At 43.5% G+C, this 12,471-nt stretch overlaps 1 protein-coding gene across 1 annotated transcript; it reads right to left on the bottom strand.

Annotated features, from left to right (window-relative positions):
• Window positions 1-51: 51 nt before the first annotated feature.
• LOC134286298 (uncharacterized) lies at window positions 52-12,109 on the bottom strand. Its single transcript, XM_062847903.1, has 2 exons — window positions 10,508-12,109; window positions 52-294 (listed from the first exon to the last, which is right to left on the bottom strand). Exons 1-2 carry the CDS (start codon window positions 12,107-12,109, stop codon window positions 52-54), a joined length of 1,845 nt encoding a protein of 614 aa, XP_062703887.1.
• Between the last annotated feature and the right edge of the window lie 362 nt (window positions 12,110-12,471).

Genomic DNA, 12,471 nt, shown 5'->3' with positions numbered 1-12,471 from the left:
ATGCATTCTTATATGGGTTTTTCCTCCCGGCAGAGCGGCGGCGACGGCGGTCTACTCTAGGAAGTTACTGACTGGAGGCAGCATGCTTCCACCAGCCAGCGTCGCGACGCCACCCAGTACGAATCGGTTCCTAGTCGGACCCGACCGATCCGATGACGACAACGCGACGGACGACCGTATCACGCGGTGGAAAATCGTGCATCCCAGCAGATCGGGTTGGGAGTTTTTCTCGTCTTCGGTTTTATCATCCCCCGCATCCGCGTGGCCGATGGCGGCGATGCCGTTGCGACGATGCTATGAGACCGGAATGACTAAACACGGGACACGTTCAGCTCCTGCAGTCAGTCCTGATAACTGGAGTGTGAAGGATGGCAATGAATGATGAAATTGCTGGTTCTGTTCTCCGAGGATGTCCAAGCTGTACCGAAATACGTACGTAATACGTAAGGTATCCCGGGGCAAGTGAGAATTCGGGGCAAGTGAGACCTACAGCTATAACTTTTTTTATTTTTTATTTTTAAGGCAAACATTCTTCATAGAAAACATAGGTATCACACCAACGGATACTTTGAATTCAAAAATTGTTATTGTTCTCACCATTTAGAGACCATATATGTTATTGTTGTTCATATGTAATTTTCAATTCACTAAGTGACAATAACGTACCCTACTACGTTCGTCGTTTAAAAATAAAATAACAAATAAAGTAAAACTTTTTCAGTTTCAGCATAATATTTGGAGTGCTTGCAAATTATTTTAAGCGAAAAAGCTCTAATTTATTTTCATTTATTACCTTTTGTTAACTGCTCTCACTTGCCCCAGTGCATTTCAGCATCTGGGGCAAGTGAGACCTTTGAGAATAAACAAACACAATTTCATAGATTTATCTCGCTTTCTTCAGCCTCAGTCGAAATTCACATAAAAGTGAAGTAAAAACCGGCGCCTTAAGTAATAAATCGTTGAATTATACTTAGTTACTTCTATTCTGATGATGAAGCTATTGTTTGAAATGGTGAAGTCTTTGATAGAACATATTTTTTTCGAAATTATCTATTTTTCCATATTTTAGTTCAAGCAAATTCTATTATTTTTTCGTTTTTCGCTGCATAATGAGTTTTTCTGAATGTTAAGGAATCGGCCATAAAGTATCAGAAAATTGGAAAACGACTTATTCGGGTTTTACGATTTAAAAATCTTCATTTAATGATCGTAATATTATGTAAGGGAAAGCATAACATCTGTAAATGTTGAAAAACCTTTTGGCGAGACTCATCAACTATGTAATATGAAAAGTAGGTTTGGAAATCTTTCGGCATTTAACCTTAGGGTGCTTTTTGTATAAATAAAATCAATTTGTTTTGCACGAGCTGCTAGAGTTAAATCATTTTTTTTTCTCAGTGATTCGTTATTATATGTGTTACGTAATTTATGCACGATACCACAAAACTTCTCCAACATAAATCGCTAAACATAGTTATTCGCATAACACATTTAAAATTTATGCTGCCTTACATATATGCAGCAACTATATTAAGCCATTATAACAAAAAAATTCGAATAGGTCCCACTTGCCCCGTGATACGGTGTAAATGAAGATCTGTTCCACTTTTCATAATATGCATAATATATAGAATTTAAAAATTTTGAAACAGTTTTAATGACCATTACTAAGAAGAAACATACCAACAATGTCTTTTAGAACCATTGGAATTATAAAATTATTTATGTTTAGAATTTTTTGGCTTGACAAAACCAAACTAGCATTTTTTAAGGTCCCACTTGCCCCGGGGTACCTTATGTAAAGGACTTGTTGGTTGAGTGAATGCGTAAACAAATAAATCAGTAATGGCAAATGTATGAGCAGCTTAGATTCCATAATGTTCTGAAAAATAACGATAGCAATTAGCAAAGTTTTATCAATGGAAATGCAATAATTGGGTTTTTAAATTAAGAAAAATTCAATGATTTTTTATTTTTAAACGAAAGAGCACCTTTTTCTGAGCCGCTATGATTTTTTTCAGATTTTTAGAACTTTATTTTGGTATCTAAAATCAATTTCAAAGAGATTTTTTGAAATCACCTTTTGACAGCTGGGCAACTGCTTGACAGCTCCGCTCAGTACAAAATGCGACAAGGGGTGATTCGACAAATCGCTCCCATACAAATTTCAAATTGATTTTTAAATAGGTTCCCGGGCACCAAAATTGATGAAAATTTGGATTTCGGCTCAGTTTGGCATGCAGATTCAGAATATGGAATTATCTCAACACCACTAAAGAAGCCAATTACCAAGTGATCCAACACGAACCAAATTAGTGGAGACGCATGGCAGCTTACAATTTATTTTATTCAGTTCAACATCAAATTATTATCATAAACAAATTTTAGATGATAATAGCGATTAAGACTACTAAAACAATAGCACTTCAAATAAAACAAAGAATCAATCATCGAACGATAACATGGCAAGCACATCTGCTAAAGCAATCATTTAGAAAGCAGAACATGATCCTTTTGTATTGATCAGCAGAATCGTCTCAGATACTGGGATTTCCACCAAATGTGATGGTCTCGACGTTTCCAACGATGACATGGATGGAACATATGCAGATAGGTCACCATCAGCTACAATATATCTGAAGATTCTTCAGAATAATAGTGTAATAGATGTGCTCTAGTCAAGGCTGTCGTACAACATGGACTCTTTTAACCCTTTAACGCCCAATTTAAATCTTCATAAAAAAAATTTATCAACTGTCAAGTTTCAATACAAGTACATACATACATACAGACATTTATTTGTTCAACATCATTAGGACAAGACATAATCAACAATAGTACGCCACAATACTCGGTTTGTGGCTGCCGCTCTCCATCCTCGGTCGCGCCCAATGCTCGCCAGGTCACGTTCCACCTGGTCCGCCCATCGTGCTCTCTGCGCTCCACGTCTTCTTGTGCCAACCGGAACAGTAGCAAACACCAGCTTTGCAGGGTTGTTGTCCGGCATTCTTGCAACATGCCCTGCCCACCGTATCCTTCCGGCTTTGGCCACCTTCTGGATGCTGGGTTCGCCGTAAAGTGCAGCGAGCTCGTGGTTCATCCTTCTCCGCCACACACCGTTCTCCTGCACACCGCCGAAGATCGTCCTAAGCACTCGACGCTCGAAAACTCCGAGTGCTTGCAGGTCCTCCTCGAGCATGGTCCATGTCTCGTGCCCGTAGAAGACATAACCGGTCTTATTAGCGATTTGTACATGGTGCATTTGGTGCGTGGGTGAATCTTTTTCGACCGCAGTTTCATCTGGAGCCCGTAGTAGGCCCGACTTCCGCTGATGATGCGCCTCCGAATTTCACGGCTCACGTTGTTGACAGCCGTCAGTAAGGATCCGAGGTAAACAAATTCCTCCACCACCTCGGAAGTATCCCCGTCTATCGTAACATTACTACCCAGACGGATCCGGTCGTTTTCGGTTCCGCCTACCAGCATGTACTTTGTTTTTGAAGCATTCACCACCAGTCCGACCTTTGCTGCTTCGCGTTTCAGGCGGGTGTACAACTCTGTCACCGTTCCAAATGTTCTGGCAATAATGTCCGTGTCGTCCGCAAAGCACACAAATTGTCCGCATTTTGTGAAAATCGTTCCCCGGCTATGGAGCCCGGCTCATCGCATCACACCTTCCAGAGCGCTGTTGAAGAGTAGGCATGAGAGTCCATCACCTTGTCGCAGTCCCTGGCGAGATTCGAATGAACTGGATAGTTTACCCGAAACCCTTACGCAGTTTTGCACACCGTCCATCATTGCTTTAATCAGTCTAGTCAGTTTCCCAGGAAAGCCGTTTTAGTCCTTGATTCTCCATAGTTCTGCGCAATCGATACTGTCGTATGCCGCTTTGAAGTCGATAAAAAGTTGATACGTTGGGACCTGATATTCACGGCATTTCTGGAGGATTTTCCGTACGGTAAAGATCTGGTCCGTTGTCGACCAGCCGTCGATGAAGCCGGCTTGATAACTTCCCACCAACTCATTAATTTTAGGTGTCCGACGACGGAAGATGATCTGGGATAGCACTTTGTAGGCAGCAGTCATAATAGTGATCGCCCTAAAGCTCTCACATTCCAAATGGTTGCCTTTCTTGTGAATGGAACAGATTACCCCTTCCTTCCACTCCTCCGGTAGCTCGGTTCGGTTTCCCAGATCCTGACTATCAGCCGATGCAAACAGGTGGCCAACTTTTCTGGGCCCATCTGGATAAGTTCAGCTGCGATACCATCCTTACCAGCTGCTTTGTTGGTTTTGAGCTGGTGAATGGCATCCTTAACTTCCCTCAGCGTCGGAGTTGGTTCATTTCCGTCCTTCGTTGCACTGGCGTCGTCGTTTCCTCCATTGCCGTGGGCTCTCGTGCCTACGTTCTCCACGCCGTTCAGGTGCTGATCGAAGTGCTGCTTCCACCTTTCGATCACCTCACGTCTGTCCGTCATAAGGCCTCCCTGCATATTTCGGCTCGCAACACAAAGCCGTTGCGGGATGCGTTGAGAACTTCCGTGTTTCTTGGGAACGGCACAGCAGTTCCATTTCTTCACACTCTGCTTCTTCCAGGTGGCGCTTTTTCTCCTGAAAGAGGCGGGTCTGCTGTTTCCGCTTCTGTTTGTAACATTCCACGTTCTGTCGAGTCCCTTGCTGAAGCATTGCAGCCCTCGCTGCGTTCTTCTACTCCAAAACCGTTCTGCACTCTTCGTCGAACCATTCGTTCCACGTACCCGATGGTACTCTCGGCTGCGTCGTTGATAGCTACTTTCACTGTACTCCAGCAGTCCTTTAGAAAGGCCTCATCGAGCTCGTCCTCGTCTGGCAACGCGGCCTCGAGATTCTGCGCGTATGCTGAGGCGACACCCGGTTGCTTCAGTCGCTTTGGGTTGTACCGTGGCGGTCGCCGGTACCGTACATTGTTGATGACGGAGATTTTTGGGCGCAGTTTGACCATCAAAAGATAGTAGTCGGAGTCGATGTTGGCGCCACGATAGGTCCTGACGTCGATAATGTCGGAGAAGTGCCGTCCATCAATCAGAACGTGGTCGACTTGAGATTCCGTCTGCTGTGGTGATCTCCAGGTGTAACGATAAGGGAGGCTGTGGTGGAAAAAGGTGCTACGTATGGCCATATTTTTGGAGGCGGCGAAATCAATGAGTAGGCCGTTTTCGTTCGTCTGCTGGTGGGCGCTGAACTTACCAATCGTCGGTCGGAATTCCTCCTCCTGGCTTACATGAGCGTTCAAATCTCCTATGATGATCTTGACGTCGTGGCTAGGGCAGCGATCGTACTCGCGTTCGAGCTGCGCGTAAAATGCGTCCTTGTCATCATCAGTGCTTCCGGAGTGTGGGCTGTGCACGTTTATTATACTGAAGTTGAAGAATCGGCCCTTGATCCTCAACCTGCACATTCTTTCGTCGATCGACAACCAACCGATCACGCACCTCTGCATATCACCCATCACGATGAAAGCTGTTCCCAGCTCGCGTGTGCTGCTACAACTCTGGTAGATGGTATGATTTCCTCTAATCGTACGCACCATGGATCCTGTCCAACACACCTCCTGGAGGGCTACGATGTATATTGTATTTGTATTTCGAATGGGTCTCCAGTCAGCCTAGTGGTTAAGGCTATGGATCGCCAATCCGTAGACGGCGGGTTCGAGTCCTGTTCCGGTTAGGAAAACTTTCTCGACTCCCTGGGCACACTAAGGTTTTTTTTAAGGATACGTACTATGTAAAAAAACCGTGTTAATTCCGAAAACCGTGAAAAAAAATCTTATCTTGTTAAGGTACACCGAGGTAAATTGAAACAGATTTCAATACAACTTGTAAAATTTTCCTTCACCGAACAGTTTCAATCAAAAACTATGTGTTAAGACATTCAAATTGTGTATCATGATTAGATAACATCAAGTTAACCAGCTGTTTCATCTTGCCCCACCCGTTTTAACTTGCCCCGGCGTACCTTAATGCACTTAAAGAGATCGCGTGTTGTACAAAGATGTTCAGTAAGACCTGGGCAGCCTATTTAATTCCCACATAGATAAATGAAAATGCACCATAAATAACACAGCGCCACATTTTTTTTTTGTCTCAAGAGCTAACTAATGTGTCCCTGACAGATTTTGGGCCGCTGAATCCGAACCCAGGCTCAGATTTGCTACAGCACATCACAATTTTTAACCATATATCCACCGGGGATTCTTCCAGGAACTCCTTCAGAGATTCTTCCAGGAATTCCACTGGGAACTTATCCAGGAATTCTTCCGGAGGTCCCACCAGGAATTCCATCGGTAATACCTCTAGGATCTCCTCCTTTTTCCTGGAGGAATCCCTGGAGGGAATTTCTGTAGCAATCCCCGGGGGTATTCCTGGAGAAATATCCGAAGGCATTCCTTGAGGAATCACCGGAGGAATTCCTGATGGAGAAATTTCCGGAGGAATTCCCGGAGACATTCCCGGAGGAATTCCTGAATAAATTCCCGATGGAACTCCTGAAGGAATCCCTGAAGGACTTCCTGGAGGAATCCCCGGACAAATTCCTGAGTATTTCTGGGAGGAATTTCTGGAGGATGTCCTAGAGGAATTTTCAGAGGAATTCTTGGAGAGATTCCCAGTGGAATTCCCGGAGGAATTCCTGGAAAAATTCCCGGAAGAATTCCTGTAGAAATTCCCGGAAAGAAAACGAAGTCAAAGAAACAATATTATGGGGTGACAAAATTTGACTGCAGGGGATCAAAGATGGTGTTCAAGTATTGCCTCTTGCACCACCGTATTCAACTGCCTACTGTCCCGCCAAAAAGCTCTAAGATTGCAGAACAACTATGCTGAAAACGGAATACTTCTTAGGGTGTTCATTCAAGTATTTTTTTTTTCGATACTAGACAGACCCTATCGAATAATATCAGAACCAAGGACACCAGATACGTCTTGCTTTCTCTTAACATTCGGAACAATTTTTTTTAGCAATATTTTTTATTTTTTTGCTGGTTCAGATCGCAACAGACTGAAAACTTAGTATGGCCAAAACACCCGACTGGCCCAAACTGAAGCTTCTACCCTACTCCGGTCCGAAGGCAGAGAATCATAACCATGAGAAAAGCCACCAGGTTCACCCGAAGATGTAATATCCACTACATGGTATCTGCATCACTTGTTATTACATGGCGACCGTGACATATTGTTTATAGTTGTGAAAAATAGCCATATATCTCTTCTGTTCGTTTCGTTCGTTTCGAGGGTGTCATTGACAAATTGTTTAACTCTTACAGTTTAAATGAGCCAATACACATGAAACAACTCGAGAATCAATAAAAATACACTAACTAGTAAAGAATTCACCTACTTGAGCTGTCAATGCGGTTTCTTTACCTTCTTTACAGGAAAATTCTTCTACCGATTCTAACTACCGACTTACTCCAAACAGTATAATCATCCAAAGCTTTAAGGTAGTGTAAGCAAATGAAACTTTTGCAAACAAACAATACAAATATAATCCAAACAGACGCAAAACTGGAAAATAATTTCCATCCGATAGTGTACCACGAAATTGGTGTTTGCAGGAAGTAAACTTTACCATTGTGTATCACAATCTTGCCACAGTATGGTTTGTCACTTATCAGGATTGAGCATGCACCAGGAAACAGCAGGAAACTCAAGCAAATGCTGATTCAAAGTTTGGCACTGTGGCACTGTTTAAAACTTCAACACTACAAAACATTCAGGTTATTGTTGTGGTGTATAATTACTTTCTTGTAGCTTGTTCTGTAATCGCATGTACATTGTAAGATTTGCACAACAATGAATAGAGTCCAAATATGTTTGGTCAGTAGTCTTTTACCGAGTAGAAACTGTGAAATATTTTCTTCGCACTTATTTGTAGGATGCTTATTACTAGGAGATGAGTGTTTTCGCAAAAACAAATCGCTTTGTTATTTAAATAGTTGTTTGAATTTTATTATTAGATTTATAAAATGAAGATCAAATGCTTCAACAAATGCAACAATTAATTATTGCAATACTAACAACCCATTACTTGATAATTGCGTTGCATCCAAGTAAGTCCCGGAGTAAAACAATTTGTTCAAACCCATATAGCATCTTCAGAAGAACATCATTACTCTTCCCCAACTCATCATCGCAACGTGGCGCAACATCACCATAAACAATTCATCCCAAGCTATTGGGTACTAATAGTCTGCTCTCAGCAGGGTGTCGCACTTGTGTTTACAACACCGCACGAGACGACGACGACGACGCGACGAACGGTGGCGGACCCAACTCAAAAGGAACACATCTAAAAAAAACATATTGAACGTCGAAATCTCACGCTGTTCTGCCGCCGACTCCCGTTGCTACTGCCACCAAGGATCGTCGTCGGGGTAAGGAGGAATTTACCCCCTCCTGGGGATAGGCTGACGCTGACTGGCACTGAAGGGAAATTTTTATACAGCGATACAGAGCTGATCTAGGCGTAGTTGACCTATGTATCCATTCTGAAAAACGGGTTTTCTAGTCTAGTCTAGTCTAGTCTAGTTTAGTCTAGTCTAGTCTAGTCTAGTCTAGTCCTAGTCTAGTCTAGTCCTAGTCTAGTCTAGTCCTAGTCTAGTCTAGTCCTAGTCTAGTCCTAGTCTAGTCTAGTCCTAGTCTAGTCTAGTCCTAGTCTAGTCTAGTCCTAGTCTAGTCTAGTCCTAGTCTAGTCTAGTCCTAGTCTAGTCTAGTCCTAGTCTAGTCTAGTCCTAGTCTAGTCTAGTCCTAGTCTAGTCTAGTCCTAGTCTAGTCTAGTCCTAGTCTAGTCTAGTCCTAGTCTAGTCTAGTCCTAGTCTAGTCTAGTCCTAGTCTAGTCTAGTCCTAGTCTAGAAACATTTTTTTCTCCGGCTGTCGAAGTGCCACATTCCACACTCATCGTGATAAGCGAACCAGCAACATCCTCTCCTCAGACAGCAGCAAATGCCTGTGGGATGTTAACAGCTCCCGACTGCGTGATGTTGGACTGGTCGTCGCGTGGGTGGATGGGTGGAAAACTAGGAAAACTGCTGAACTGTTGTTCCAAGCTTGCTTGTCCCATATCACCATCATTAAGGAATATCCTAGACTAGACTAGACTAGACTAGACTAGGACTAGACTAGACTAGGACTAGACTAGACTAGGACTAGACTAGACTAGGACTAGACTAGACTAGGACTAGACTAGACTAGGACTAGACTAGACTAGGACTAGACTAGACTAGGACTAGACTAGACTAGGACTAGACTAGACTAGGACTAGACTAGACTAGGACTAGACTAGACTAGGACTAGACTAGACTAGGACTAGACTAGACTAGGACTAGACTAGACTAGGACTAGACTAGACTAGGACTAGACTAGACTAGGACTAGACTAGACTAGGACTAGACTAGACTAGGACTAGACTAGACTAGGACTAGACTAGACTAGGACTAGACTAGACTAGGACTAGACTAGACTAGGACTAGACTAGACTAGGACTAGACTAGACTAGGACTAGACTAGACTAGGACTAGACTAGACTAGGACTAGACTAGACTAGGACTATCGGTTGAAGATAATCACCGTGGACCTTTACTATTATTTGGTTTGATTGGCTTTTATCGGTGAATTGTAATGAAACTCGCATGTATTTCTTGTGCGTAACGCGTTTCGGCTTACTACGCTTCAGCCATCATCAGACGCCTAAAACAAACATTTATTGAACATTTTCACAATTTTCATACAAAAAAGACAATTACAATTTACACTTACAACATGCTGATCCAGACCGAACAGCTTGGCTGGTCAAAATTAAACTAAATTAACTCCCCTTTTTTCCCGCATCCTTATCAACGTCCAACATCGCCCGTTTCGTCATTAGCTTCGTCATCGTTTGTGTTCGGTCGTCTTCCCATTCGTGTATTGGATCGTGCAGGTAGTTGGGCCAATAGTCCATTGTATGTGGAATTAAAGTTGCCACACTCACGTTGTAGATTGACCGTTTGTTTTTCTCCCATCTTTTTAATGTGGAATACCTCTGCGATAATCCTGGTCTCCGGGTCCTCAATGCGTTCTAGCACTGCTGTTTTCTCGAAGTCGAACGAATGCCCTTCTTCCATATTGTGCACAGCTAAGCCAGATTTCGGATTCCGTTTTTTGCAATCGTTTTTGTGCTCGGCCATCCTCACCTCTAGCATCCGTTTCGTCTGGCCTACGTATACCTTCCCGTCGTTCGCGCCGCATGGTATGGAATACACCACATTTCTCTGCTTCCCTGGTGGTATTGGGTCCTTCATCTTGCTAAAGATTTTGTGTTTTATTTTATTTTGGGGTCTGGACGCTAATACCACGTCATTGCGCCGCAGTATTTTCCTCAATTTTTCACTCAAGCATGGTACATAGGGAGCAGACACATACTTTGCGTGTTGATCTGGTCCGGTTTCCGCGTCCAGTGAGTTGTAATGCTTGTGGACGCGTTGTTTTCTCACCCTGTGCACGAACCACGTTGGGTAATTGTTCTTCACCAGGATCCGCGTGGCTTGGTTCAGAGCTTCTTCTCGTTTCTCGCCGCACGACAATTTTATTGCGCGATCTATTAGCGCGATCGCGGTGTTTTGCTTGTGCTGGAACGGACTTTTGGATGTGAAATCCAAATATCTTCCGTTGGCTTGTTTGGGAAGCCAGGATGTTGTTATTTTATTATTTTCTCGTTCCAACATCATGTCGAGAAATTTGATTTTCGCATCAACTTCTTCTTCCACCGTGAATTGCAAACGTTCGTGAAACTCGTTGAATACTTCCACGATCGTTTGAATTTGGTCTTTTCTGGCTACGCACAAGCAGTCGTCCACATAACGCTTGTATACTCTCATGCGTATTTGCTTCTCCTCCAGTTTCACCATGCACTCCTGTTCCAACTTTTCCATGACGATATTTGCAATCACCGGGGATAGTGGTGATCCCATTGGAACGCCAAACGTTTGCGCGTAAACGTTGGCTTGGTAGACGAAAAAAGTTGATTCTAGGACCACCTTTACTGCATCGACGAAGCTATCTTTATCGATGTTCGTGTGCTGTTCTATTTCGGGCCACCTTTCCTCCAGACACCTCAGCGCGTAGTCCACTGGTACGTTCGTGTAGAGCGAGACCACATCCAGCGAAAACAATACCTCTTCTTCACTTGTCTGGACTCCTGTGATTTCTTCCGCAAAATCGAAGCTGTTGCGTACGTGGAAAACTGTTTTTCCAACCACTTTTCCGATTACGTCCGCCAGGAATCGAGCCATGTTGTATGTTGGCGATCCTATAGTTGATACCACCGGCCGGAGCGGACGGTTCTCTTTGTGAATCTTTGGTAATCCGTAGATTCTTGGTGGGTTGCAGCTCGAATCTTTTAATCTCCGTTGTGTGCGGAAATCAATGTAGCCCTTTCTGTGCCATTCATCGATAAAACTGTTCATTTTCTTGAGAACTCTGTTCGTCGGATTCGTAGTCATCCTTTTGTACGTGGTTCCGTCGTTGAGAAGATTCTGCATCTTGGTTTGGTACTCGTTTAGATCCATGATGACCGTTTTGCTCCCCTTATCCGCTTTTGTTACCACCAGGTTTGGGTTTTCTTTCAAAAACTTCCTGCTTTTGGAAACTTCCTTCTGGATCCACTCCTCTGGTGGGTGGCGAGGTTGCCGATGATAGTGGATATGGTTTATCATCGCGTTGGACACTTCCGACCTGATTTCATCCGCATTTTCTTTTCTCTGAATGCTTTTCTCGATGCTCGCAACCAACTCCACGTATGGAATATCCCCTTTGTCTTCTATGTTGAAATTTGGGCCCAGCATGAGTGTTCGTTCCACATAGTCCGGGATTTCCACAGTCGTAGTGTTCACTATCCATTCAGCTTCGTTGTTCATTTGCATTACCTGCCTTGTTTTCATACTGGATACTTTCCGTCTCTCTCTCGCTCTAACCTTCTCGAAGATCGTAGCAGTTTTCTCTTTCACCATCTTGCGTATCCTTTCTGCGTCGGGTTGATCGAAGTCTTCGTCTATCTTACGGTTCATGTTCTGCTTCGTTTGTCTCAAGCTAGCCATTGTACGTTTCGTATCGGAGATCAATAGGCTCAGAATACGGATACGGTGCTTGAACATGATCTTCTCAAGTTCTCGCTTCGACGCTTCGTTGTCTATTTTTATGTCGACTAGGACTAGGACTAGGACTAGTCCTAGTCTAGTCTAGTCTAGTCCTAGTCTAGTCTAGTCCTAGTCTAGTCTAGTCCTAGTCTAGTCTAGTCCTAGTCTAGTCTAGTCCTAGTCTAGTCTAGTCCTAGTCTAGTCTAGTCCTAGTCTAGTCTAGTCCTAGTCTAGTCTAGTCCTAGTCTAGTCTAGTCCTAGTCTAGTCTAGTCCTAGTCTAGTCTAGTCTAGTCCTAGTCTAGTCCTAGTCTAGTCTAGTCCT

This window comes from Aedes albopictus, chromosome 2 (assembly GCF_035046485.1).
Source record: "Aedes albopictus strain Foshan chromosome 2, AalbF5, whole genome shotgun sequence".
Lineage (NCBI taxonomy): Eukaryota > Metazoa > Arthropoda > Insecta > Diptera > Culicidae > Aedes > Aedes albopictus.
The sequence above is the reverse complement of the archived record's forward strand: the minus strand, read 5'-3'. Positions and strand labels throughout refer to the sequence as shown.